Source organism: Oculina patagonica, chromosome 7 (genome assembly GCF_052425735.1).
Source record: "Oculina patagonica isolate OP01 chromosome 7, crgOcupat, whole genome shotgun sequence".
Lineage (NCBI taxonomy): Eukaryota > Metazoa > Cnidaria > Anthozoa > Scleractinia > Oculinidae > Oculina > Oculina patagonica.
The window spans coordinates 31,965,236-31,988,050 of record NC_135764.1 but is presented as its reverse complement, the minus strand read 5'-3'; the positions used below and the strand labels follow the sequence as shown (position 1 = coordinate 31,988,050).

The window sequence follows — 22,815 nt, the reverse complement described above, 5'->3', positions numbered from 1 at the left end:
GCGACATGATCATATGCCGGGTAACAGCTGTCTATTTTCGTCGTCCCTTTTAGTTGATATCGGGAAATTAAGCTGTTTAAAGGGAAACGCTGTCAGTTAGCATTTAAATTTTAAATTAAAAATAAATATCTTTAAGCCAAATGTTTATCTAGCCTTTGGTAGAACATAAATAACTTAGTGCTTGTGTGTTAAGTTAGCCAGATGAAACATCATGTGTGCCCGGCAAGAAATAGCTGTATAAAAACCTCAGCTTCTTTGGTTTTTGAGGCTTTTGTGCGTAGATTATATTTAGAGAGGTATTTAAATTTTCATTTTCCGGCAGTATATGGCTTAAAGTGCTACGAGTGCCGTTCCGCCAAGGACTCGAATGAATGTGCTAAGAAAAGATTTAACTGGTTTACTGTCTTGTGGGAGACAGCTGTTTCAAACAGACTGTAAACGAAAAGGGTGGTAATGTAACAATAGAGTACCGTGAAGGATGTATCGATTGATATATCTGCAAAAGTGATCTATCTATCTCGTGCGCGTTTGGTGATCCCGCGGGTGATCCCGCCGCGTGCGACCTTCACTGCTGCACTGGCAATTATTGCAATGGAGCCAAAATACCAATGGTCAGCGTCATCATGCTGTCTGCATGCGCTCTTGTAGCGTTTCTTCGTGAAGGTTGTAAAGCTGTTCAACAGTTACGTAAACAGTACAAAATGTGTACTTCAGTAGAAACGAGCAAGGGTTAAGCTACTGTAAATACACTTTGTCTGTGGCTATCGGTAGGCTTAATTTCACTAGAGTGATTTATCCGATCTAAGGTTTTTAAACACTGAATTGCTACTGCCTTTAATATAATTTGCGCCACATTTAGCTTTATTAAGCAGGAGCTATTTCTAGTGAATGTAAGCTTAAGTGATATTTCAGTAATAAACCAGCTTTACTGAAGTCGTTCCGTTCAATTAGTTTTTGTTCACTGAGTAAGATTGCTTTTTAGTTTGCATGAACGTCAACCACTCCATTGTTTACACCCATTTCATAACTGAGTTTCAGTATTTTCAGTCTTTGAGAGTCCGCATTACATTCAGAAAATATTAATTCACGTACGTTACAATAGACTACAATAACTAAAGATGGTCCCAAAGCAGTGCAAGCAGTGCAAAGGGCTGGTAGTAGTCGAAGTAATGGGAGTTTGGGTTCTATTTTAGAGAAGAACATGTCTCGTACCTGAGAATAAGCTGGGCAATCTAACAAAAGGTGAGTTTCATCTTCAATTTTGTTGCAATTGCAGAAGTTGCATAGTCTTTCATTGCGAGGTATATTGTCGTATCTACCAGTTTCGATCCTAAGTTTGTGACAGCTTATTCTCAGTTTTACTAATGTTTTCCTTAAAGGGTTCCTTCTTGTTAAATCTAAGTAGGTAGAAGGGCTATAATTGTTTTTTATAGTGTTATAAAAATTAAGTTTTTGCAAGTTTTGTAGGGTTTGGTTCCAGTGTGAAATATACTTCTGTTTCATGATATTAATATATTGTTTAATTTTACAATCATTCAATGAACTATAGTTAATGTCATAAAAATTATAGTATTCATTTATTTTCCATGACTCTAGAGTAAAAACCATTTTTTCCGTTATCATAAAGATCAATCGATATTTTTAAGGCTTGTCTGACTATAAAAATTAAAAAGTCTCACATGGTCAGAAGCAATGCTTGGTAGTACTATCCGAGGTGTTCCTGGAGTTCCACTGTCACCTTTCTCCCTTCTCTCCTTTTTGGCCCGCGGGCCCTGGACACCAGGCTCTACCTTTGCTTCTTTCCTTCCTTCTGGTGGCCCTTGGGGTCCAGTCTTTCCCGGCCTGCCCCTGGTCGCCTTTGGCCACCTTATGTCCATCACGGCCAAGGTGTGTTGTACAAACTTCAAATGTAACTCAAATGTTTGATAATCAATCATGCAACTTTTGATATTCACTCAAATCGCGTTTTTTTTTCACGATGTGTTCGCGCTTAAATGCAACTGTCGGTAATCTACTAATTTTAGAACATCAAATCGAATGCATATTAATGTTAATAGCCCGAGGAATGAATGAATGAATGAATGACTTTATTAATGTGTCTAAAGTGTTTAGCTGAGGGGAAAAGTCCCCTCTACTAATTGTGGACACCTGACTAAGAAAAAACTTTAAAAAACTTAAACCTATCATTATACAACTATTAATAATTTAAAGTTAAAATAAGTTAAAAAAGAAGCTATTTACATAATAAAAACGGGTAAAAAAAGTAAATCTATTTATATGATAAAAAAAGACTATATACATGGCTAGCTATTTACATAATAAAAACGGGTAAAAAAGTAAATCTATTTATGTGATAAAAAAGACTATATACAGGGCTAGTATTAATAGTCACAGAGGCGGCAATTGCAACGTTCATTGTTTCAAAAAACGCCCTCGGGTGATCACGTAGGGGCATCTCTTGTCCAACCTATTATTTTATTTACAAGCTACCCGAAAGACAACCCAAAACCGCATTTAACGATAAGAACATGATTGATGGCTATTTCTGGTTGTGGATTGGTTAATTTTAAAGTAACGTAACAATATGTTGTCATAAACAGGAACACTACATGTGCATGGTCCCGGGGGGGACTGCTATATGAAACGGACGGGGATGCTCGTCGGAAATTTTAAAAAGAACCCCTAAAAGAGACCAATCTGGGTGTGGCTCAACCTTTTGGTGACCCCTAAAAGATACCAAAAAACTAAGAATAGAAACTATATTTGTATATTTCTTCATGTGTAACCCTAAACTAAACGAGACCATAATAGCTAAAAATATTGGCGTTTTGCACGGAACACCCTAAGCGAGACCAAAAATCCGAAATTTACACCCCTAAGCGAGACGACGAGCATCCCCGTCACTTTCATATGCGAGTTCCCCCCCCCCCCCCCCCGGGTGCATGGTTACATATAAATTACGCACGTTCAGTTAAGGTTTCGTCTGATGTTGCTTGATGAACCAAGTTGTGGCGTTGATTGTGAGTTGGGACTGATTTTTAACCATGATCATGAAGAATCTTGCCGTTGCTATTCTGGTGTTTTGCACATTCATCTGTGCAGGTGAGGCCCAAATATTTGGTCTTGAAAAGTAATTTTTGTCTGCAGACTTGTGATTTTATACGTTCCCCTTTCCCGTTGACTGCACTTGATGTGCATATTGTTGTTCGCCAGCGCAAAAACATTTAAAGGATTTTCTTTGGTTTAATTTGTTTTGTTTTTTTTATAGTGTACAGTGGATCCTCCATTTAACGAACCTCTACAAAACGAATTCCTCGAAATAACAAACGACATTCCTTGCACCAGTTATACATGGCGCACGCAGAGAGCACGCAATATAATATTGTACGTCTAGTCTATTCAAATCAAGAAGGACTACTACGATACACATCATGTATTTCTATCGGTCAGTACAAAATGCAGACTGCAGACTGCAGACTGGGTGCAAAATGCAGACTGACATTTGACAAGACCAAAATATTCGTTTTCAAAAAGAAATGCATTTTGTGTAGCAATTGTGTGGTCTCCGATGCGATAAAACCACAACAAATGTAAACAAACAGTCAGTCACGGAACCGTGTCCTAGAAAAATTCTTTTGCTATCTACCTGGTTTATTAATTAATAAGTACGGATAAAACACATTGCAAATGTAGGAAACTTCTCCAAAATATGTATATATTTTTGCTAACCAACCATAACAATAAACACTGCTCCATTTGTGTAAAGTTCATTCTACCAGCGTGGCATGTCTGGTTCAAATATCTAGGTCACTGTTCGGCTGGTTTCTCGGAATCATGTTGCAACGAGTGTTGTTGTTTTATGTTATGCGATCTCCCGGGGGCGGGGGGGGGGGGGTACTTGACCTACGTTTAGGTATAGGGGTGCCGCTGGGGGTTTGAAACCCTGACCCTGTTTAGGACAATAAAATCTTAAAATAACTACCCTGTGTAGGACAACACCCCCTATTTTAAGACCCTATTTAGGACAAAGGACAACATCAACAATCATTTACCCTTTATTGTGTTGCGTCCAGTACGCGATGTTTGACGTATTGAAAAGCGAACACCGATCCCACCAAAAAAAATGCTTTTTATTGAAAGCGAAAACGACAGTCTTGCAGCCATCTTGGACAGGTTCAGGCCCTGTTTAGGACAGAGGAGCTTGAAATTATATACCCTGTTCAGGGCCGGAAGAGTAAAAAACCATACCCTATCCAGCAGCACGTCCCCGTATAGGCCATATAGGGGAGTGTCCCCCCCCCCCCTCCCCGGGTGCGATCTTGCCCTTGAAGTAAGAAGACTAAAGGCTTAACGTGTTTTAAAAGAACGAATTGATCTTCGAGACTGCGTTTATAAAGTATATATTTCGAGTAATGGAGCAAGATCATTCCCCGGTAATGCGAGTTTTCGTGGAATATGACATCGAAAGGGATTGTGTGACAACTGGCGAAGTACAAAATGAAATGTTATCACGTATCAGACGAAAAAAAAAACAGTTTCAAATGTCAGCCTGCATTTTGTACCCAGTCTGCAGTCCGCAATCTGCAATTTGTACCTAGTCTGCATTTTGTACCCGGTCTGCAGTTAGCCTGCGAATACAGCCGCCTCTCATTCGCTCCCGCTACGAAGAGCGAAACGTCGCACGTAGTAGCGGGAGCGAATGAGATGCGGCTGTATTCGCAAGCTAGTCTGCAATCTGCATTTTGTACTGATGTTTATGAACCGATACCACAGAATATAGAGTCCGATCAGAGACCGATCAGAGTCCGATAACATAAAAGCCGGTTGAATTGCTAAAAATTGCAGGAATTTAAATATTTTCAAAATGAAGAATTAAAAGTCGTCGAGATTCATTCGGTCACTTTAAAAGGAAGAAACATTTCTCACCAATGGTGAAAATTCAGGTTTGAGGTTCTGCAGGCTAAATATTGTGTCTAGGTACCCGGCAGCCGGGAAGTGTTTTCAAAACACTACATGCCCGGCAGTCTGAAATTATTCTAGAATTTCCACGGAAAAACCAATCCAATCCTCCTCAAAACTATAGATCTTTGCTTAGAAATGCCAAGCGATTTCAATTATAGTTTTGGCTTTGTGTTTGAGGAAATTTTCGAGCTTGGACATACTACAAAATCTTGATTCTTCGACACTTAGAAAAAATTCGTACTCTGACTCCGGTGTCAACTCTTATAGAATAATTTCTACAAAAACTGAAGTTGAAACCCTGCGAGAGTATTCGATATTTGCTGAGAAATGCGAAGCGATTCTAAATAATGTTTTGCTTTTGTTGTGGACGAATTCTCTTGGCTTCGGCGTACTATAAAATCCTCGACTCACGGGCACGGTTGTTCAAAAGACTAGATACCCGGCAGTCAAAAATTCATGAATAATCAATATTTCAGTATTTCAATTTTCGGTCGGAAATACCAAGCGAGTTTTTACAATGTCAGTTTGGTTTTGCACAAATTGTACGAACTTTATGTGACTCACGGGCACGATTTTTCAAAGACTACATACCCGGCAGTCAAAAATGCTTCCCGTTTTTCCATCAAAATTTCCATTTGAACCTGCTGAGATGTCGGTGTAGAAATACCAAGCGATTTTCCAACTTAAGGCCTCAACAATTGCCTCGGCAAAGTAGTACAAAATAGCTACAAAACGCTTGAGCGTTCGGTGACGAAAGTCCGCCACCGATGTAACTTCCGGTGTGACACTTAAGTGGCGTGACAAAGGTGGCACGTGGTGTTGGTTTTCGCGCCAAAACGAACTCAGCGTTTGAAGCGACGAAGTTCTTCTGTGGGCTAAACGGCTTAGCGTTGGAAGCGACGAAGCTCTCGGTTAAATAGAAATACAAAGCGTTCCTCTATATATAGTCACTCAAGTAGATTTATTCATGAATTTTTGACTGCCGGGTATCTAGTCTTTTGAACAACCGTGCCCGTGAGTCGAGGATTTTATAGTACGCCGAAGCCAAGAGAATTCGTCCACAACAAAAGCAAAACATTATTTAGAATCGCTTCGCATTTCTCAGCAAATATCGAATACTCTCGCAGGGTTTCAACTTCAGTTTTTGTAGAAATTATTCTATAAGAGTTGACACCGGAGTCAGAGTACGAATTTTTTCTAAGTGTCGAAGAATCAAGATTTTGTAGTATGCCCAAGCTCGAAAATTTCCTCAAACACAAAGCCAAAACTATAATTGAAATCGCTTGGCATTTCTAAGCAAAGATCTATAGTTTTGAGGAGGATTGGATTGGTTTTTCCGTGGAAATTCTAGAATAATTTCAGACTGCCGGGTATGTAGTATTTTGAAAACACTTCCCGGCTGCCGGGTATCTAGACACAATGAATAAATAATTCACTCCCAACCCCCTTATTTAGCTAGCTAGATGCTAAGGAAACAATGTTTATGCTCTTTCTAAAGTAGCACAAATAACATAATGTTTTACCTTAATTTTACAGCCTATTCCTCGAAATCGTTCAAGTGCTACGAATGCGGCGACGAAAACTCCGATGAAGATTACACCACGGAAAATAATCGAATGCCCAGTCTATTATGGCAACATAGTGGGTACCTGCTTCAAGTTACACGGCAAAAAAATAGACGACACGGAAAAAGAATTTAGGGGATGCATGTCAAAGGAACAATGTGAGAGTATAAAAACCATCTGTGAAGAAGGGACGATGCCGGCGGGGAAAGTAAAAGAATGCTGCCTCGTTCCCAGGCGCCGATTGGCCGGACGTTGAGGCGGTAAGGCGGGAAAACAGGGAGCGCGGGGATTGATGGTTAGGGAGCGAGCCGCGGAGCGCCTGGCAGATCTTGCATTCAATATGGCGGACCAAAATGTCATCAACCCTGAAATGTGTATTAAAAACAGCAAAAGAGCCGTCTATTTAGCATTTTTACAGCACAGAGCGCCTTGGACACATCTTTTATGAAAAATATTCTTATTAAGACGACGGACTTCACCACCATTTTCGCACGCTTCATGTCCCAGCTCAGCTTGAGAAGAGCCAGGAGGAGCATACGAGGCACTCTGTGAAGTTAAAAAAGCTTTAAATCCTTTACGGCAAAGAGACGTTGAAATGTCTAATGACATTTTCCGAACTCCAAGAGAGACAGGTACTCATTTCCGTTTATCGAAGTTGTCTTGTAAATCCGAGTGTAAATGACAAGAAAATTAGTTATCCTTTCCATTATTGTTTTGTTTAGAATTTTTTTCGTAGAGCCCGAGAGTTAGTTGCCTTTTAGTTATTCCATGGACGCTCATTTAAGCCAGACGCGACAAAGATAATGCAACAACAGTATGAATCCATCGATACAAATAACAATTCATCTGTCTTTGGGATGTCATTTCTACTATCTCTGGTTTACTTCAATAAAATGTTAATTATCTGCTTATCAGTAATCAAGCACAACCTTTGATAGTTGTTTTATTAATTGAAAATAAAAATTACATTAAAAATGTTTGATATCATAACTGTAATTTTTTTCAATGCAATTTTTTTATTGATTGCCAGTAGGTGACTTTTTTTCCATTAAACCACAATTTATTAAGGATAAATACACATTTTTTTTTTGTTAAGCATTGTGGCAGTGAGTCTGCCATTTATGCTGTGAATGCAACTAAGGCAACTAAATTGTTTGGAATGTACCCTATGCCATGCCATGCAGGCTTTTAATTTGGGGGCAGGTGCAGAGAGCATTTCTGATGAATGTGACACTGTTTTCATGAAGTTTTTAGAATGGTTCATGTGCGGTATATGATTTAAGATCATCTTGAAATCTTGCTTTGTAAAAATGGAAAGATAATTTTTCTCATAAATATTTATGTATTAATATGCAAGGCTAGCATCTTTGGACATCCAAGGCCCACCATCATTCTATTCTAAATAACTCTAGTAACATTTACCCCTCTTAATTTTTTATCACTCTCCTGTAATTCTTTACAAATTTAAAATAGTACATGTATTTGTAAAATTCTTTACTTTTTTAGCCACTGAAAAGAAATGTTTACTTTGTGCTTGCAAATTTGGTGTCTAAAGGCCTTTGTTATGCTCCCACTGACTTGATATTAACTAATTACAAAAGGAGCTGGGGTGAACTGTACATGGAGGGTTGAAGAGGGTAGTAAATCACTTTAGAAAATCAATCAAGTTAATTTTCAGGAGAAGGCTAACTATTATGTCTAGATCATAATCAGATGAAGGGCACCACCAAGGAAATTGTCGTACAAACAGTAATCCTCAGATTATCTCATGCACAACTTATTTAAATTCACAGTAGGTTAAGGCCATGCAGGTAAAACCCTCCTGGCTAGATAACTTTTGCAAATTGAAGGGAAATGTCTGAATGGTTTTGCAAAATCAGTACTACTAAAAATATTTTTAAAAATGTAAAAAGGTATCTTTTTCTCTTACAACAGCTGTTGTCATGGGTATAAAGCAGCAGGGTAGGCAAAGCATACATTCAACATTTAAAGTGTTTTAACTGTTTTCCAAGACTGCTAGAGGCAGTGGGCTATTAGCAGACTGGGGAAAAAGTGGCAACTCCAGGTTTGCCGGTTTATTTATTTTAATCAAATTGAATATGGTTAGCCAGGAGTTGCCATGTTCACATGAAATGCATTTAAGAGTCAGTAACAAACCCTTTGATGTAAAATTGCCTGGCATCTCAATTTATTTTCCTACACAATCTCAGCCATAAACTCTTGGGCCGGCAAAAATGATTTAAGCTTTGCTGTCTGTCATAGTCCAGTGTTTTGTTACCCTTAGGAATAAAGTTTTGCCACACATTCTCTAAAAACACCTACTAAAAAACACTCCCTGTGACACTACAACTAGAAAAAACTATATTTTTTTTTGTAACAAGTTTGTCAAAGTCTTATCCTGCTTAAATCCTCCAAAAGAGTGACCAAAACCTTATTTCTCCTTACAGTATCAATGCATTATCAAGCAGTACAGTGACGAGAAACACACAAATTAATCAGCGGAGAGTAATTTCGATATTAACACTTGAATCAGTAAAAAGAAATTTTGAGTAGGATCTGCCTCCTCTGGTCACTAACACATTAAGTGCTGAAATATTAAAACAGAACTACGCAAAGTTGAAATTTCAATAATTGTACTTTCTGTCAAGAAAGGTAAATTATGAGGTTAACCTAGCTAGAATAAAATATCAGCACACATTATAATTGTTTATTGTCATGTTCTCATAAGATCTCCTACGTTGGACAACATTAATTTGATAAAACACTTGTTAGCACTTGAACGGCTCTCTCTGGAGCGCTGCTTATAGACTTTATAGCTGAAGTTTAACGGCCAAGAGGTACAAATAAAAGTATACCGAAATGTAAGGAAGCTAAGCACTGCTCAGAAACGAAACAAACCAGCTCTGGCATCGATTGAAGCGAAACTTACCCTCAGTTCGAAGCTTACAAAGAAATTTAATTTTCTAACGACGGCAGAGATTCTTTACCCTCCGCCATTGACGATCTTCTCGCAATCAAAGTGGGATTTTCTCTGTTCAATCTTCTGCTCAGATTTCATACCATTTCTCCGGATAAATCGCTGATTTTGAGCTAGATTTCCCGCCAACATTAGATTAAAGCAAGGGGACCCCCGCTTTGCTGAAACCAGCCTCAGTGAACGCTGAAAAGAATCGGCTCGATAGAGCAACGAAAACGATCCGAAAGGCCGTCAAAATCCCCATGTTGACAGTACTAACTTCCACGTAGCTCCCAGTGTTGATTTCTTGACCGTTAAACTTGTTAAAAGCGCTAAAACGCCTTTTGACGAGAAACCGAACATTTTTGCCAAGAAACTGAACAGGATCTGCCAGGCGTCTGCTTCCCCGTCCGCATCAGGCCCAGAACGCCAAGCGAACCGTGCACGTCAGTCCCACAACACCAAGCGAACCGTGCACGACCAAGGGCGAGGACGCCTGGGGACGAGGCAGAAAAGAATGTGAGGCAGCTTGCTGTGTGAGTGATGGCGACTTACCATGTAACAGCGGCTTCATCGTCTCCACTACCAGCAGTTTCACCGGCCCCAGTAACCGCGGCCTCACCGTCTCCATTGACATGAACATGATCATGTTTGCTGTCCTGTGCAGTTTGAAGCTGTTCTAAACACGTGCAGTTTGATCCGTTTTTAATCGCATGGACCGCGGAAGCCATTTTAAAGTGGTAGGGCTAAAAATTCTGTTCAAGTGGTAAAATTCATACATTTTTCATATCATCTGGAGCCCTACCAGCCCATCCCCCTGCGCGGTCCCTAAATCGTAGTTATAAAAGCAAATACATGATAAGCTCGCTAACGTTAGAAATAAACCGCTTATAAACAGTAAACAATACATAAAACTGTGCGAGTAACCTGGAATGCTACAATTTGAACGAACGAAACGTTTTGTAAATTGTACTGTTAAGAAAGTACCGTCCAGTATGGGGTCCAATTCTCGGCCACGCTAGCGACTGGTCAACACTTTTGTTTGCAGGAGCAATATATAATGAAAATGGTGCATGGCTTCGAATTCTCGCCCGGCGGTTCCATTTCTCGGCCACAAAAAGAGTGTAGGCAATTCTCTGTATTTGAAAGGTTCAAGACGGAATCTGCCAGGACTTCGAGTATTAATTGGACAAAATTATGTACCAAAATAAATTTACATCTAAATGCAAACTTCTGTGTTACTGTTTCAAATATCTTACAGTGCGACGCGCCTTACCGTGGCCACCCAACAAACTTTTTTACAAGTGTCATCTTGCAATATTTTACGTTTTCACTGTGTTTTGTTGATAAATACGATGTAACAAGTATCCGTTTGATCGTATTCAACTTTGCAAGGCGGCGTGTTCGTCAAACATATAGTGATATTACGATAAAACACTTGTAAAAAAGTTTGTTGGGTGGCCACGGTATGGCGCGTCGCGCTGTAACAAAAGAAATCATTTCTAACAAATGACAGACAAGTAGACCTTAAAAAAATTCGTGCATGGAAAATTTTTTACCCTCCCCCTCTTTTTATTTCTAATGGTCCGTCGCTTGTTAAGCCATTGTACGCTCGCTTTCACTTCCGAACGAATTCCAGCAATCTTTTTTCATAAAATACACGTTTTGTTTGTTACATTTAGTTGTTTTATTCTAGATTGAGCTAGTGGAAAGTTTCCTCAAGTGAGTTTAACCGATGCGTCCCAGACTTTTTTTTTTTTTTTTTTTTTTTTTTATAATTTATGCTCTTTATTTGACAAAACCTATTATTACAACACATACAATAACACTACAGCTTATAACGTTAATAGAACCTAAAAAGACAAAATGAAAAATAAATAAATGAATAAATAAGCGTCTAACAAATTACTGATTACTACACTAATTACACTTTTGAAAAACACATTAAGCACTGATTACAATATGCATCAATTCATAGAAAAGAAACAGATAGACCGGAGTATCTAAGCTTAACTAGTTAAAAAAAAAAAGGTACAACCTTCTCCCATTTTGACAGGTGTATTAATAGTTTATCTCTTTTAGTGGCTATTATCTTTTCAATTTCTATAATGCGCTGCACACGCAGCTGAAACAATGAAAACATTGGTGAGAGCTTCTTTTGTCTACAATAAAATACTGTTTGTTTCCCTAAGATTAGAAGGTGATTAACTAGCTTACAATCGTCGTTATTTCCTGTTATTCCGAGCATTATTTCTTGGCCAGTTGGTCGATTAAGAACAATGCCTAGGGAATTAACCCAAGCGGTGAAAGCTTCCCAGAATGATTTCACATATTCACAGTCCACGAAAAGGTGCTCAAGGGTTTCACTCTCCAAGTCACAAAAGGTGCAAAGTGGAGTGGCGGATATTTTCATCTTAAAAAGAGATGAATTGGTGAAAAGAATTCTGTGAAGTATTTTGAGTTGAAACGCTCTAGTTCTCGTATCAAGTGTCGAGTTGAACGGAATTTTATAGATATTTGCCCAGTCCAAATTGTTTTCGGAAAAGATAGCTGTAAACTTGGCTTTGCTTGTTGGCTCTGTTGTTCTCTTGGTCACAAGTTTTTTGTATATTTGTTTACTAGTTAAAGCTTGAATTTCAAGCACATTATTTTCATCAAGCTTGACACGTATCTGATCGGAACAAAGATTCCTTGGCTGTGTAGGTTGAGAAAATGAACCGATATTGCCCGCCTTAATCATCCTTCGCCACTCGCAAGGAAGGGAGTGAACGATTCCCAACCAAAGAAAGTAATTAGCCGTTGTTAATGTTGTTTCTTTCTGCTTCAACTCATTAAAACAAAGGAAGTTTCCTGATTCAGTTAGCATATTCCTAATTGTTAAAATTCCCATCTTTATCAGCTTTGGGTAATAGACCGATTTGTTTTGGATGCAAATAAGTTTATTGTTCCATATTGGCTGTTCCAACACTCCGTTCAAAGTTTCGTTATCCCACTCCATCAAGGTAGTCCAGGACTTAAGGCATTCCTTGTAGAAGCAAGGAATATTAACGGGGAGAGAAGAAACATCGAAGTTACAATTCAGGAGAAAGCTTCCTCCCACATTCTTTAAACAAGAATCTAGAATGTATTTCCAGGAGCGGTTCTCATCATTAGCATATCTCTTCAAAAACAAAATTCTTTGAGCTTCAATTGCCGATTCGAGGTGAGTCATCCTAAATCCCCCTTTGTCGATATCGTTTATTATTGCGAGACGTTTTATTTTATCTTGCCCATTCCATATAAAATTGAACATTATTTTGTTGATTTCTTTTACAATAGTTTCTGAGGCAGTTGTATTGGTTAGACGATACAAAAATTTTGGGATTATGAGCGACTTTATTACTTGGATTTTGCCCAGAATAGTAAGGTTTCTTCTCCTCCATTGAGCCAGTAATTTCTTTACCGACTTAATAAGATTTTCAAAATTAAGCCTATCCCTAAGTCGCTTATCGTACGTGAAATAGACCCCCAGAATTTTGGGCGGTTCTAACGGTTTAGGAATATTAAGAATACTGTATATGTCCACATCCTTTTGTGATGGACCCAGTCGTAATACCTCCGTTTTTGCGATGTTGGGTTTGAGGCCTGAGCAGCTACCGAAAAGCTTAAGCTTATGCATTAATTTGTGTAGAGAATCTATGTCCTTCAAAAACGTCGTAAGATCATCCGCAAAGCTAGTGAGCTTAATTTCTTTCTCGTCTACCACTAATCCTTTTATTTCCACATCTTTTCGTATGGATATCGACAGTACTTCCATAACAACAATAAACAGGTACGGGGAGAGTGGATCCCCTTGTCGTACTCCTCGCTGAAGATCAAAATAGTGTGAAGTGAACCCATTGTTTATAACACAGCTTTTTGCTCCATTGTAAAAGGTTCTTATCCATTTGATAAAAGTCTGGCCAAAGTTGAATGCTTCTAATGCCTTAATTAAAAATTCCACATTCACCGAGTCAAAAGCCTTTTCAAAATCAATAGCAACTAACCAGCCGGGAATTTTATTGATTTCTGTGTACCACATAACGTCATCTATGGTGCGAAGGGCGTCTGATATCAATCTGTCCTTAACATATGCACATTGATCCGAGTGAATAATAGTGGGTAACACTTTGCAGATTCGCCTTGCAATAGATTTAGACCCAATTTTAGCGTCCACATTCATAAGAGATATAGGTCGCCAATTTTTCACAAAGCGCTTGTCTCTGTCTTTCTTTTGTATCAAGGTGATAACAGCTTGTGATTGGGAACTCGACAGTTGACCGTATTCAAAGGAATAGTTTAAACATTGAGTCAGCTGTTTCCCAAGTAGGGGCCAGAACCGCTTATAAAATTCTGCTGGTAACCCATCGTTCCCTGGGGTTTTGTTATCCACAAAGGTTAAAAGAGCGTTGTAAGTCTCATTCACAGTTAAAAGACCTTCGCAAGATAATTTGAGGTCCTCGTTTATTTTCGGTATATCGGCTCTGTTTAAAAATGCAGCGGCAGCCTCCTCATCTGACACCCTTTCCGAATAAAGGTCTGAATAAAACTCTCGAATTTCCTTCATTATTATTTTGGGGTCTGTGGTAAAATCATCTGTTCCATTTATATTAAGGTTTCTTATGACACTCCTTCCCTTTTTAAAATTTTCCAAATTTAAGAAGTATTTATTGTTTTTCTCACCCTGCTCATACCAGTTGACACGAGATCTTATCATCGCACCTTGGGTGATGTAGTCGTACATTGACTCATACTTTTGCTTTAATTCTTCTCGATTCTGAATATTTTGGTTTGTTGGATCCTGATCACAACGTTCTTCGGCTTTTTTAAGATCCTCTTCCAATTTCTTAAAAGCAGTTGTCCTTTCTTTCTGTTTTTTCTTGCTGTATCCAATCGAGACTTGGCGTATCCTATACTTGATTAAATCCCATAACACCCTTTTGTCTGAAATTTCTTGAAACTCATTCAGCCAATTATAATATTCGGTGTTTATCATCTGTACATACTCGGGATCCTCAAGAAGGCTGGTGTTAAGTTTCCAAAAGGAGGGTCCATGTTTTTGCTCCGCAACACTATCTATAACAAGAGAAACTGACGAATGATCGCTTTTGATAGAAGGGCCTATTTCAGATGTCTTGACATCATCCTGCAAATTATCGCTCACAAGCCAAAAATCAAGTCGCCTTTGAAGCTTTGAAGAGCTATTTCTCCAGGTAAATCGTTTTTTTCCCACATTACGAATTCTCCAAATATCGACTAAATCATTCTCAACCATGATATCATTAACTATTTTTACACAATCTTTAATTTTTGGGTTTCCTCCAAAACAGTCTAAACTAGTATCAAAAATCATATTAAAATCGCCACCCAAAATAATATGCGGATTCGTTTCCGAAATATTCTCCTGCAGAAGATTTTTAACGTTAGTGAAGAAATCGACTTGTTCCTTTGAATTATTCGGTGAGTAAATATTGCAAAGATAAAATTTGACGTCCTGTATAATTGCCTCAAGGAGGATGAATCGACCATTGATATCACACTTTGATTGTTTCAACTCAAATTCCAAATCTTTTTTAATTAAGACTAGAACTCCACGGGCGTGTTCGGTGCCATGCGCAAAAAAGAGATTGCCGTCCCATTGGGAACTCCAAAAGTTTTCAACTGCCTTGGTACTATATGTCTCCTGTAGAAAAGCGATATCCGCATTTTGATTTTTCAACCATGTCAAAACTGCTTTCCTTTTAGTTGGAGAGCGAAGACCCCGAACATTAAGCGAAACGATTTTAAATTTGGCATTGTTGAATGCGATCATGATATGATACTACAATATTCAAGACCTGTTTCTTTGAGAGAAAGTGAGATAATTGTTTTAGATACGCGCCACCGGATCTGAACGTGGAAATTAGATGCAGACAGACGAAAAAAATAGAACAAAACTACAAAAGAACCTATTAAATACAACAAAACACTGACAGAAATAATCAAGAAAAAACTGCATAAAGCAGCACTTACCTCGGGTCCCAGAGGAACTGTATGGACCATACTAGATCGAATCACGATAAAGCTAATTGTGTCGCCTAATCAGGACAGCTATTCTATTTTAACAATGTAATTATTATTCCTTATCAAGTTAACTTACGCACATGTTTTATACAGATACGCTGACAGTTTCTGGAAGAGCGACAGAAATTAACATAACATCTTCTTAGCCAAATAAATAAACTGTTTATGGTGAATAGATTTGTCCGTTAATAATAAGTTTGTCGGGCTGAGCCTTACTAAAAAAGGCGCGTTTTCCCAGACTTACCAAAACTCCAGTGCCCTTAAACGCCACCCTGGCGCCCCTGAACGCCAACCTAGCATAACTGAAAGCCAATCTGGCAATTTTTGTCAACCTGAGCCACCACTGAGCACCACTTTGTCCGAAATTAACTCGAACATGAGTTCGATGGCACCCTGGCCTTTTGCAGCAAGTGGTAGAGTACGGGGGTTTCCTTGCAAACCATAAATCTACCCGCTCTGCGCAGAAAAGGCGCCGGAACCCTGAGATACCAGTTTTGAGCGATTCAGGCGATAATGAGGACAATCACTCCGTGAGGGAGAAAAGATCACGACTCGAAGACTAGCCTGCAAACAGGCTCCCGAGTGGGGCAGGGCGAAAAAAATAACAAATACGCGAGCGAAGCGAAGCGAAACAGTAGAGCCGAGCGGGGCCTGAGGGGGTAACGCGGCGCGGGTGGCCATAGCCTGCGAAGCAAGCGTTCCCGTGCGATTCTCGCGCGGGTAAAATCTCTCGCGCTCGCGGAACGCTTGCTTCGCAGGCTAGGGTGGCCACGCTCAGGTCGCTTCGTTCGGCGATTTATTTTACGTCCAGCTCCACTTGAGATCCTGTTCGCAGGCTACGCGAAGACGAGATAAGTCTCGGTCTACCTTCAGATTATGACCTTAAGGAACTTTTCACGTGGGTAAAATGGTGCTGAAAACCCCGACGTAGCAACTGATGCCACCGAAAAGGTCACTCTCCGTTAAATCTCTTGAAGCCGATTACGATGTTGACGAGCCGGTGGGGCAAAAAAAAAATTGACTAACATTGCGATGAGTTTTTTACCAGATAAAAAACATTTTTAAATCTTATTTTTGATATTACGATCAAGAATTATGTTAAATGGGCTTTCTTTTATAATTTCAGAAAAAGAATTTGTGTTGCGCCTAATTACTTTGCTTAGTGCAGCGCCAGTGGATAATAGCCTTGGAAATATTCAATAAAGTTCACGTGATCAAAAATTTCGCAAAGCAATAACTCATCGAAATCACTTCAAATTAATCCGAGGGGCTTGCAAACAACAAAGAACACGACACAGCAACGGTGTTAGTCAATTTTTTGTTCAGAAAACATTCGAATTCATACCCCGCTGGCCCCTTTAACAAAATTGTTTCATTTTCTTTACTAACCATTCATTCTCATACAAACCCGTATGTGGCTCTCAACGTTAGGGCTGCCTGTGGTATTATTTGTGCTATTTTGAGTGAAATTTGTCGTTATATTTAGGAATTTTTTTCTTTGTATAGTGCTTTTTAAAGGAAGTTTAATTCTGTTTTGGTGCGCGTATTTCACTGTTTCTGGATGAAGTACATAAGAACAATTTTATCCCTACCTCGCTGGTTTCTTTCTGTACAAATCACAAGTGGAGGTGCTGTTAATATTTTTTTTTCTTTTACAACTTCCAAAAGTTTACAAAAGAAACAAGAAGTTTATTCCACTTTTTGGAGAAGTCGTTTTTCCCTGACAAAGCTATTTATCACTGATTTATCAAAAAGACCACTTGAAATTGAGTTGTGTTTATCATCATCATCATCATCATCATCATCATCATCATCATCATCATCATCATCACTTTGTTTACCCTCGGATTTGAAGAGTAGCTTATATAGCTAATATCTCCGAGCATTTCACAGTAAGCACAGTACAACGGGCAAAGACCAGACCACAACACCGGGAACTCCATCCCCTACTCTTTACGATAAGTGTGTGGGTTCTTTTACGTCCCCTTCTGACCATAACACTGAAGATGCAGGAGACGGGGCCTACGGTTAATCGTCCTTATCCGAGAAGACTAGAATATCTAACCATTTGCAGATGTAATTGCAAAGGCAGCATATTCTCCTCAGTTATTTTAAGACCCTGAGTGTTGGTTCGGTCTGGGACTCGAACCCAAGACCACCCGCACTGCAGTCCGTCGCTCTACCAACTGAGCTAACCGGTCGGCGGTCGTGGATGGACTCGTGGATGGATGGATGGTTTACTCGTGGATGGTTTATAGTGGATGGACTCCCTCAACACTGTTGAAATAAAATATTTTTAATGATATATCTTTCGAAACACGATTGTTACACCCGTCTGCTACACCGATTGTTACACTCATTTTTAATTCCCAATCTAGCATGAGAACCTAATGTTGCTACTAAGTACTGAAGATTATACTTCTTGATCATAACAGTGCATCATGAAATTGCAGTCATCAAGTTAGACCTGTCATTTCAAAAACATAAATTAAACAACGCATTGTCACGCATTGCAACTAATTAACTAACTTTGGAACATTGATTAGTCCAACTGTGCTCGAGGGATTACTGAACACCTTGATCTCGTGTCTGCAGCATCTCTAGGCCTTGAAAGGCGCGAGATTGCGATTTTTCGGCTTCTCGATTTTTTCCCTCACGTGGCCGTCTCGCGTCTTTCGCATTTTTTCAAATGCGCGTCCAAAAAATGCCGGCACAGGCACCTGCTATGTAGGCTACAGCATCTCATACTAAGTTGCTCAACCCATCATTTTGTTTACAACCCGCCTAAAGGCCAATCCAAAACCGCACTGAACGTTAAAAACATGATTGGCGACTTTTTCTGGTTGTGGATTGGCGAACTGGGCATTGTCATGGCTACATGTTGACCTACCTAAACAAAAGCACTACATGTAGCAGCTACATGTAAACAGCAGCTACATGTAAACACACCTTAAGTTGGGGTTTCGTTTGCTGTTGCTTGGCGATCCAGGTTGTGTTGATCGAGAGTTTGGACTGATTTTTAACCATGAAGAATCTTGCCATTGCCATTTTGGTGTTCTGCGCATTCATCTGTGCAGGTGAGGTCCAAATATTGGGTCTTGAACAAAATGTTTTAGTCTCCAGACTAAAGATTTTATACATTTGCTTCCTCTTTGACTGCATTAAACGCGCACACCGTTGTACGCCAGCGTAAAAACGTGCAAAGGCTTTGCTTTGGTTTAATTTGGTTTCTATTGTAGTGTACAGTGGAACCTCCATTTAACGAACCTTTCAGTGTTACATAACGAAGTCGTCGGTATAACGAGCGACATTCTTTGCCACAGTAATATTAAAATATACGGAAAAGAACCTCGATACAGTAGAACCTCGATATAACGAAGGGTCAAGGGACTGTTCTTCGCTATAACAAGGCCTCGTTATATCGGGGTTCTTTTCCATATAATTTACTATTACTGGGGTAAAGAATGTAGTTCGTTATACCGAGGGCTCCGTCATACAAGGGTTCGCTAAATCGAGGTTCCACTAAAAGTTAAAGTTGTCCTTCAGTAGCATCTTGAATAATGATGATCTTTAGATGATGAATCAAGTGAGGTTTCACTGCATAACGAAACCTTGTTATGGTGAGCAGTTTTTGCCGATCCCTCGAGCCTTCGTTATCTCGAGGTTCCACTCTATTTGTAAGAAACGAGGTGTTGGCGATGTTTGTAATTAATTGTCATTTAGGCGTATACAAATTGCTTTAATTTTTATGCAGTTGGAAATTTTTTGCCAGACTAGCTATCATTAAAAACAGTGCAGCAAAATAGTAAACAAAAAAGCAAAGTGCGTTTTCGCTAAAATAAAATCGGGAAATGTGAACGCAAGCACCTTCACAGTCGATATGCACTGGGAAAGAAATATTCGGGCAAGAGGAGACCTCGCCGTTACAAAATTTGAAGTTCTTTTTACCAAAATTTAACAACAAAGAGATAAAATAAGAATTTGCACTGAGATCAAACGTGGCTTTACACAGAGAAGTCGCTGCACTGGTTCTGAAGTTTAAGTTTCGTTGACACCTGCCATGCACAAACAGCTCAGCTAATCTTTGGTGTACTTAATTAAATTTCTCGAAATTTCTCCCCCGTTGTGCGTGCTTTATTTTTGCATAATTTTTTTTTCTTTCAGGCGGCAAAAAAAAAACAAACTCTATGCAACTCCATGAAAATAAGTTTACATCGTTGGCTCCTCCAAACAACTTCTTATTGAATTATAATGGTTAAATAAAATAAATTCTGAAAAGACAGTTGCTTGTTAATTAAGTATGAGAGCACGCGATATTGTGCGTCCAAGGAGGTCTATTACGATAATACTATTGTTAACTTGTTTATGAACCGAGACCACGAAATATAAAGACCGACAACATAAATGCCAGTTATGGGTGGGTGAATGTTCCTTCAAAAAGTGCGTGTCACGCAAAATTTTATGCAAATTTCAGGGGTCTGTGACGCCTTTTCGGAGTCTCGATTTCTTTTTCAAGGCTAATAAAGCCTCGGGAACGCAGAAAACACATCAGTCTTGCAATCTCGCAAAGTCTCGTATTTACCATTCAACACCTCTCCAGTTGAATTGCTAAAAACTGCAAGAATTCAGTTACTTTCAAAATGAAGAAATAAAAGTTGTTGAGATTCATTCGGACATCTCTGGCAGATAAATAAGCCTGAAGAAACTTTGCTCGCCAATGGTGAAATTTCGGGTCTTTCCTTTTTGCAATTTCACCTTAGGAATAATAACATTTCTCAGTATTTATCAAATAGCGGAATTTTAATTTGTAAACTTTGAAAGTTGTAATAAGGTTAAACTAAGTTCCTCTCAGCCAGATGACCAAATGCGGGCTAACAATTCACTCACAATCTTTAAAGGCACACTGTCACCAGTTTCTCTTCAAAAACTCAAGAGTCTAAAGACATGGAAACTACCAATAGTGTTCCAATTTTGGTAAAATTCACTATGCAAGTGTACTGAAGCGATAAAAAAGTGATATTATTGTGATTCCATCAGGAACATTAGATCGCAACTTGAAAAAATCAGGCTGATTTTTTTTCAAGTTCTGTCTCTGTGAAATAAAAAAAAAACCTAAAAATTATTATTATTCACTTCTACCTATAACAGAAATTTACTTTATATCTCCATCTTGATGTACTGGGTGCATTTCATGCACGAGAAGACCTATTCGCTAGTTTTAGTACTTTTCACCGAAAAGTATTTAAGGACGTTCGCGCTAATTGTTTATGCGCATCCTTACCGCGCACGTAATTCATATCGCAACGTCTCGCCACGTCATGCATCGGCGCGCGCGCTGAGAAAACTTTCCAAACACATATAGGGTGGGTAGCCGTTGCGTTAACTTCGCTTGCAGTTTCCTCTCTTAAACGGTCGGTGATCCCCATTTTTTTCGCGATAGATGTCTACCGATTGACAAAAAATAAGCCAAATTTGAATGTTAGAAGTTTATTATTTTTTCATCAGTCACATTTTGCATCATTTTGCTGTTTTGAACGTTTGCAAATCCAATTGTTAAAGACAAGGTTTACTCTAAGGGACTATAAAAGTGAAATATATTTATTCACTAGACCCACTCAAATAAATTCGGACAAAGGAAGTTAGCCTGCATCAATTCATTTAAACTATTTTGTTGCCAGAAGCTGCAGAGGTCATATCGAGCGACGAAGTCAAATTTATCCAAATAAGCGCCTTCTTTCAGATATCGTATCTCGAAAACAAATCCGGTGACCCCCAATTCTTTTTACATTTCTGACATAAGTAACTGGTAAACTAGCAGTGGTGAAAGTTTAAGAAAAATTGCAATGTTGGAAGATTTTCGCGCGAACGTCTTTAAATCCCCGTGACAATGTCCCTTTAATTTGCCGTGCCTACATTAGTTGTTATGGTAACAATGTTTATGCTCTTTCACAAGTAGCGCAAATGAAATAATGTTTTCCTTGTATTTTACAGCCTATTCCTTCAAGTGCTACACATGCGACGGTGCAGATCAAGATGCAGACTACAGCACGGATCAATGTGAAAAGGATCAGAAAACGATGGATTGCCAGGGCAACTACACCTGTTTCAAATTTCACGGCACCACAACAGATGACAAGGAAAGAGAATCGAGAGGGTGCTCCACAAAAGAGTTTTGTGAGGGTTTTATGAAAACTTGTAAAGAAGGGACCGACGAGCAAAAGAAGGCGGCGAAAATAAAAGAATGCGAAGCAGCTTGCTGCGTGAGTGATGGCGACACACCCTGTAACAGCGGCTTCACCGTCTCTGTTGACATGATCATGATCATATTTGCTGTCCTGTGCAGTTTGAAGCTGTTCTAAACACGCCCAGATTGCCCTCACAGCTTTCATTTTCACTCATAGATGCAAGAGCAAACACATGATAAGCTCGAAGTTAGAAATAATTTGCTTATGAACAGTAACAATACATAAATCAAACTTTGTTCAAAAGTTGTTTTTTTTTTTCGATTTACCGGGAATACTACAGTTTGATCGACCAAAGCTTGTAAGACCTTGTAAGTTGTAGTTTTAGAAAGTACATGTTACACACTCAATTTATCTATAATCTGCCTCGAAAACATAGAACTAAGGTCTTTTTTGTAAGTTTTTTGTATCTTTTTGCCGCTTTTTTGTGAACAGTGATGTTAATTAAAACCTATTGCTGTTCGTATTTGGGTCGTTTTGTCAGAGTATATAACAAACAGCACGATATATCAACTCGTTGTCTGATAAGGCCATCCCCTTTTTTTTCTCTGTTTAGCGTCGTCCGACCGACCCAGATTTTCGCGTTTTCAAAAAAAAAAAAAAATGTCATACAGAAGGTAATGAAGGCAATGACACATTATTTTAAATAATCAGGTTTCATCCTTTTTACGCTGTTCTAGTTTGAGTTTAACCACGACGTCGATTTTTCCTTCCTCCATTGCCGCCATGTTGACTTTGTAACCATGTCTTCTTGTTTCCAGGCTCCACGGATATTATGCTGAAGGATGCTGAAGTACCGGGCCTCCTAGTTCCAGACTCCTTATCCACTTTTTGTTTGATTTTTTTTTTTTAATTCCGACCGACCGACCCAAAATCAGAAAACACATACGACGATAAACGAAAAAAAAGGGGGATGGCCTAACTGGGCTCAGTAAAAGTAATCCTTGAAACTTCTGCGTCAGTTTCCTTTAATACAAATTTTCAGTTTAAACACCAAGATTATAACCTT

The 22,815-nt window shown here is 39.0% G+C and overlaps 1 protein-coding gene and 1 long non-coding RNA gene across 3 annotated transcripts; both read left to right on the top strand.

Annotated features, from left to right (window-relative positions):
* Window positions 1–2,996: 2,996 nt before the first annotated feature.
* LOC144660039 (uncharacterized) lies at window positions 2,997–22,543 on the top strand. Of its 2 annotated transcripts, none has more exons than XM_078520592.1 (2): window positions 2,997–3,102; window positions 21,556–22,543. In XM_078520592.1, the coding sequence occupies exons 1-2, from the start codon at window positions 3,045–3,047 to the stop codon at window positions 21,921–21,923; spliced, it is 426 nt and encodes a 141-aa protein (XP_078376718.1). In that variant the 5' UTR covers window positions 2,997–3,044; the 3' UTR covers window positions 21,924–22,543. The 2 variants fall into 2 exon arrangements, with proteins under 2 accessions (XP_078376718.1, XP_078376719.1); XM_078520593.1 differs by lacking the exon at window positions 2,997–3,102 and adding an exon at window positions 18,477–18,641 and having other exon boundaries at window positions 21,556–22,533.
* On the top strand, window positions 4,892–7,537 carry LOC144660040 (uncharacterized). The gene is made up of 2 exons (XR_013572017.1): window positions 4,892–4,943; window positions 6,499–7,537. It is a non-coding gene; the product is annotated as an uncharacterized LOC144660040 (long non-coding RNA).
* Window positions 22,544–22,815: the final 272 nt, after the last annotated feature.

Bases quoted from the DNA above. Each gene is read 5' to 3' on its own strand.
- LOC144660039 (XM_078520592.1), top strand. From the start codon at position 3,045: ATGATCATGAAGAATCTTGCCGTTGCTATTCTGGTGTTTTGCACATTC. The intron at 3,103-21,555 runs GTGAGGCCCAAA...TGTATTTTACAG, and splicing joins TTGCACATTCATCTGTGCAG to CCTATTCCTTCAAGTGCTAC.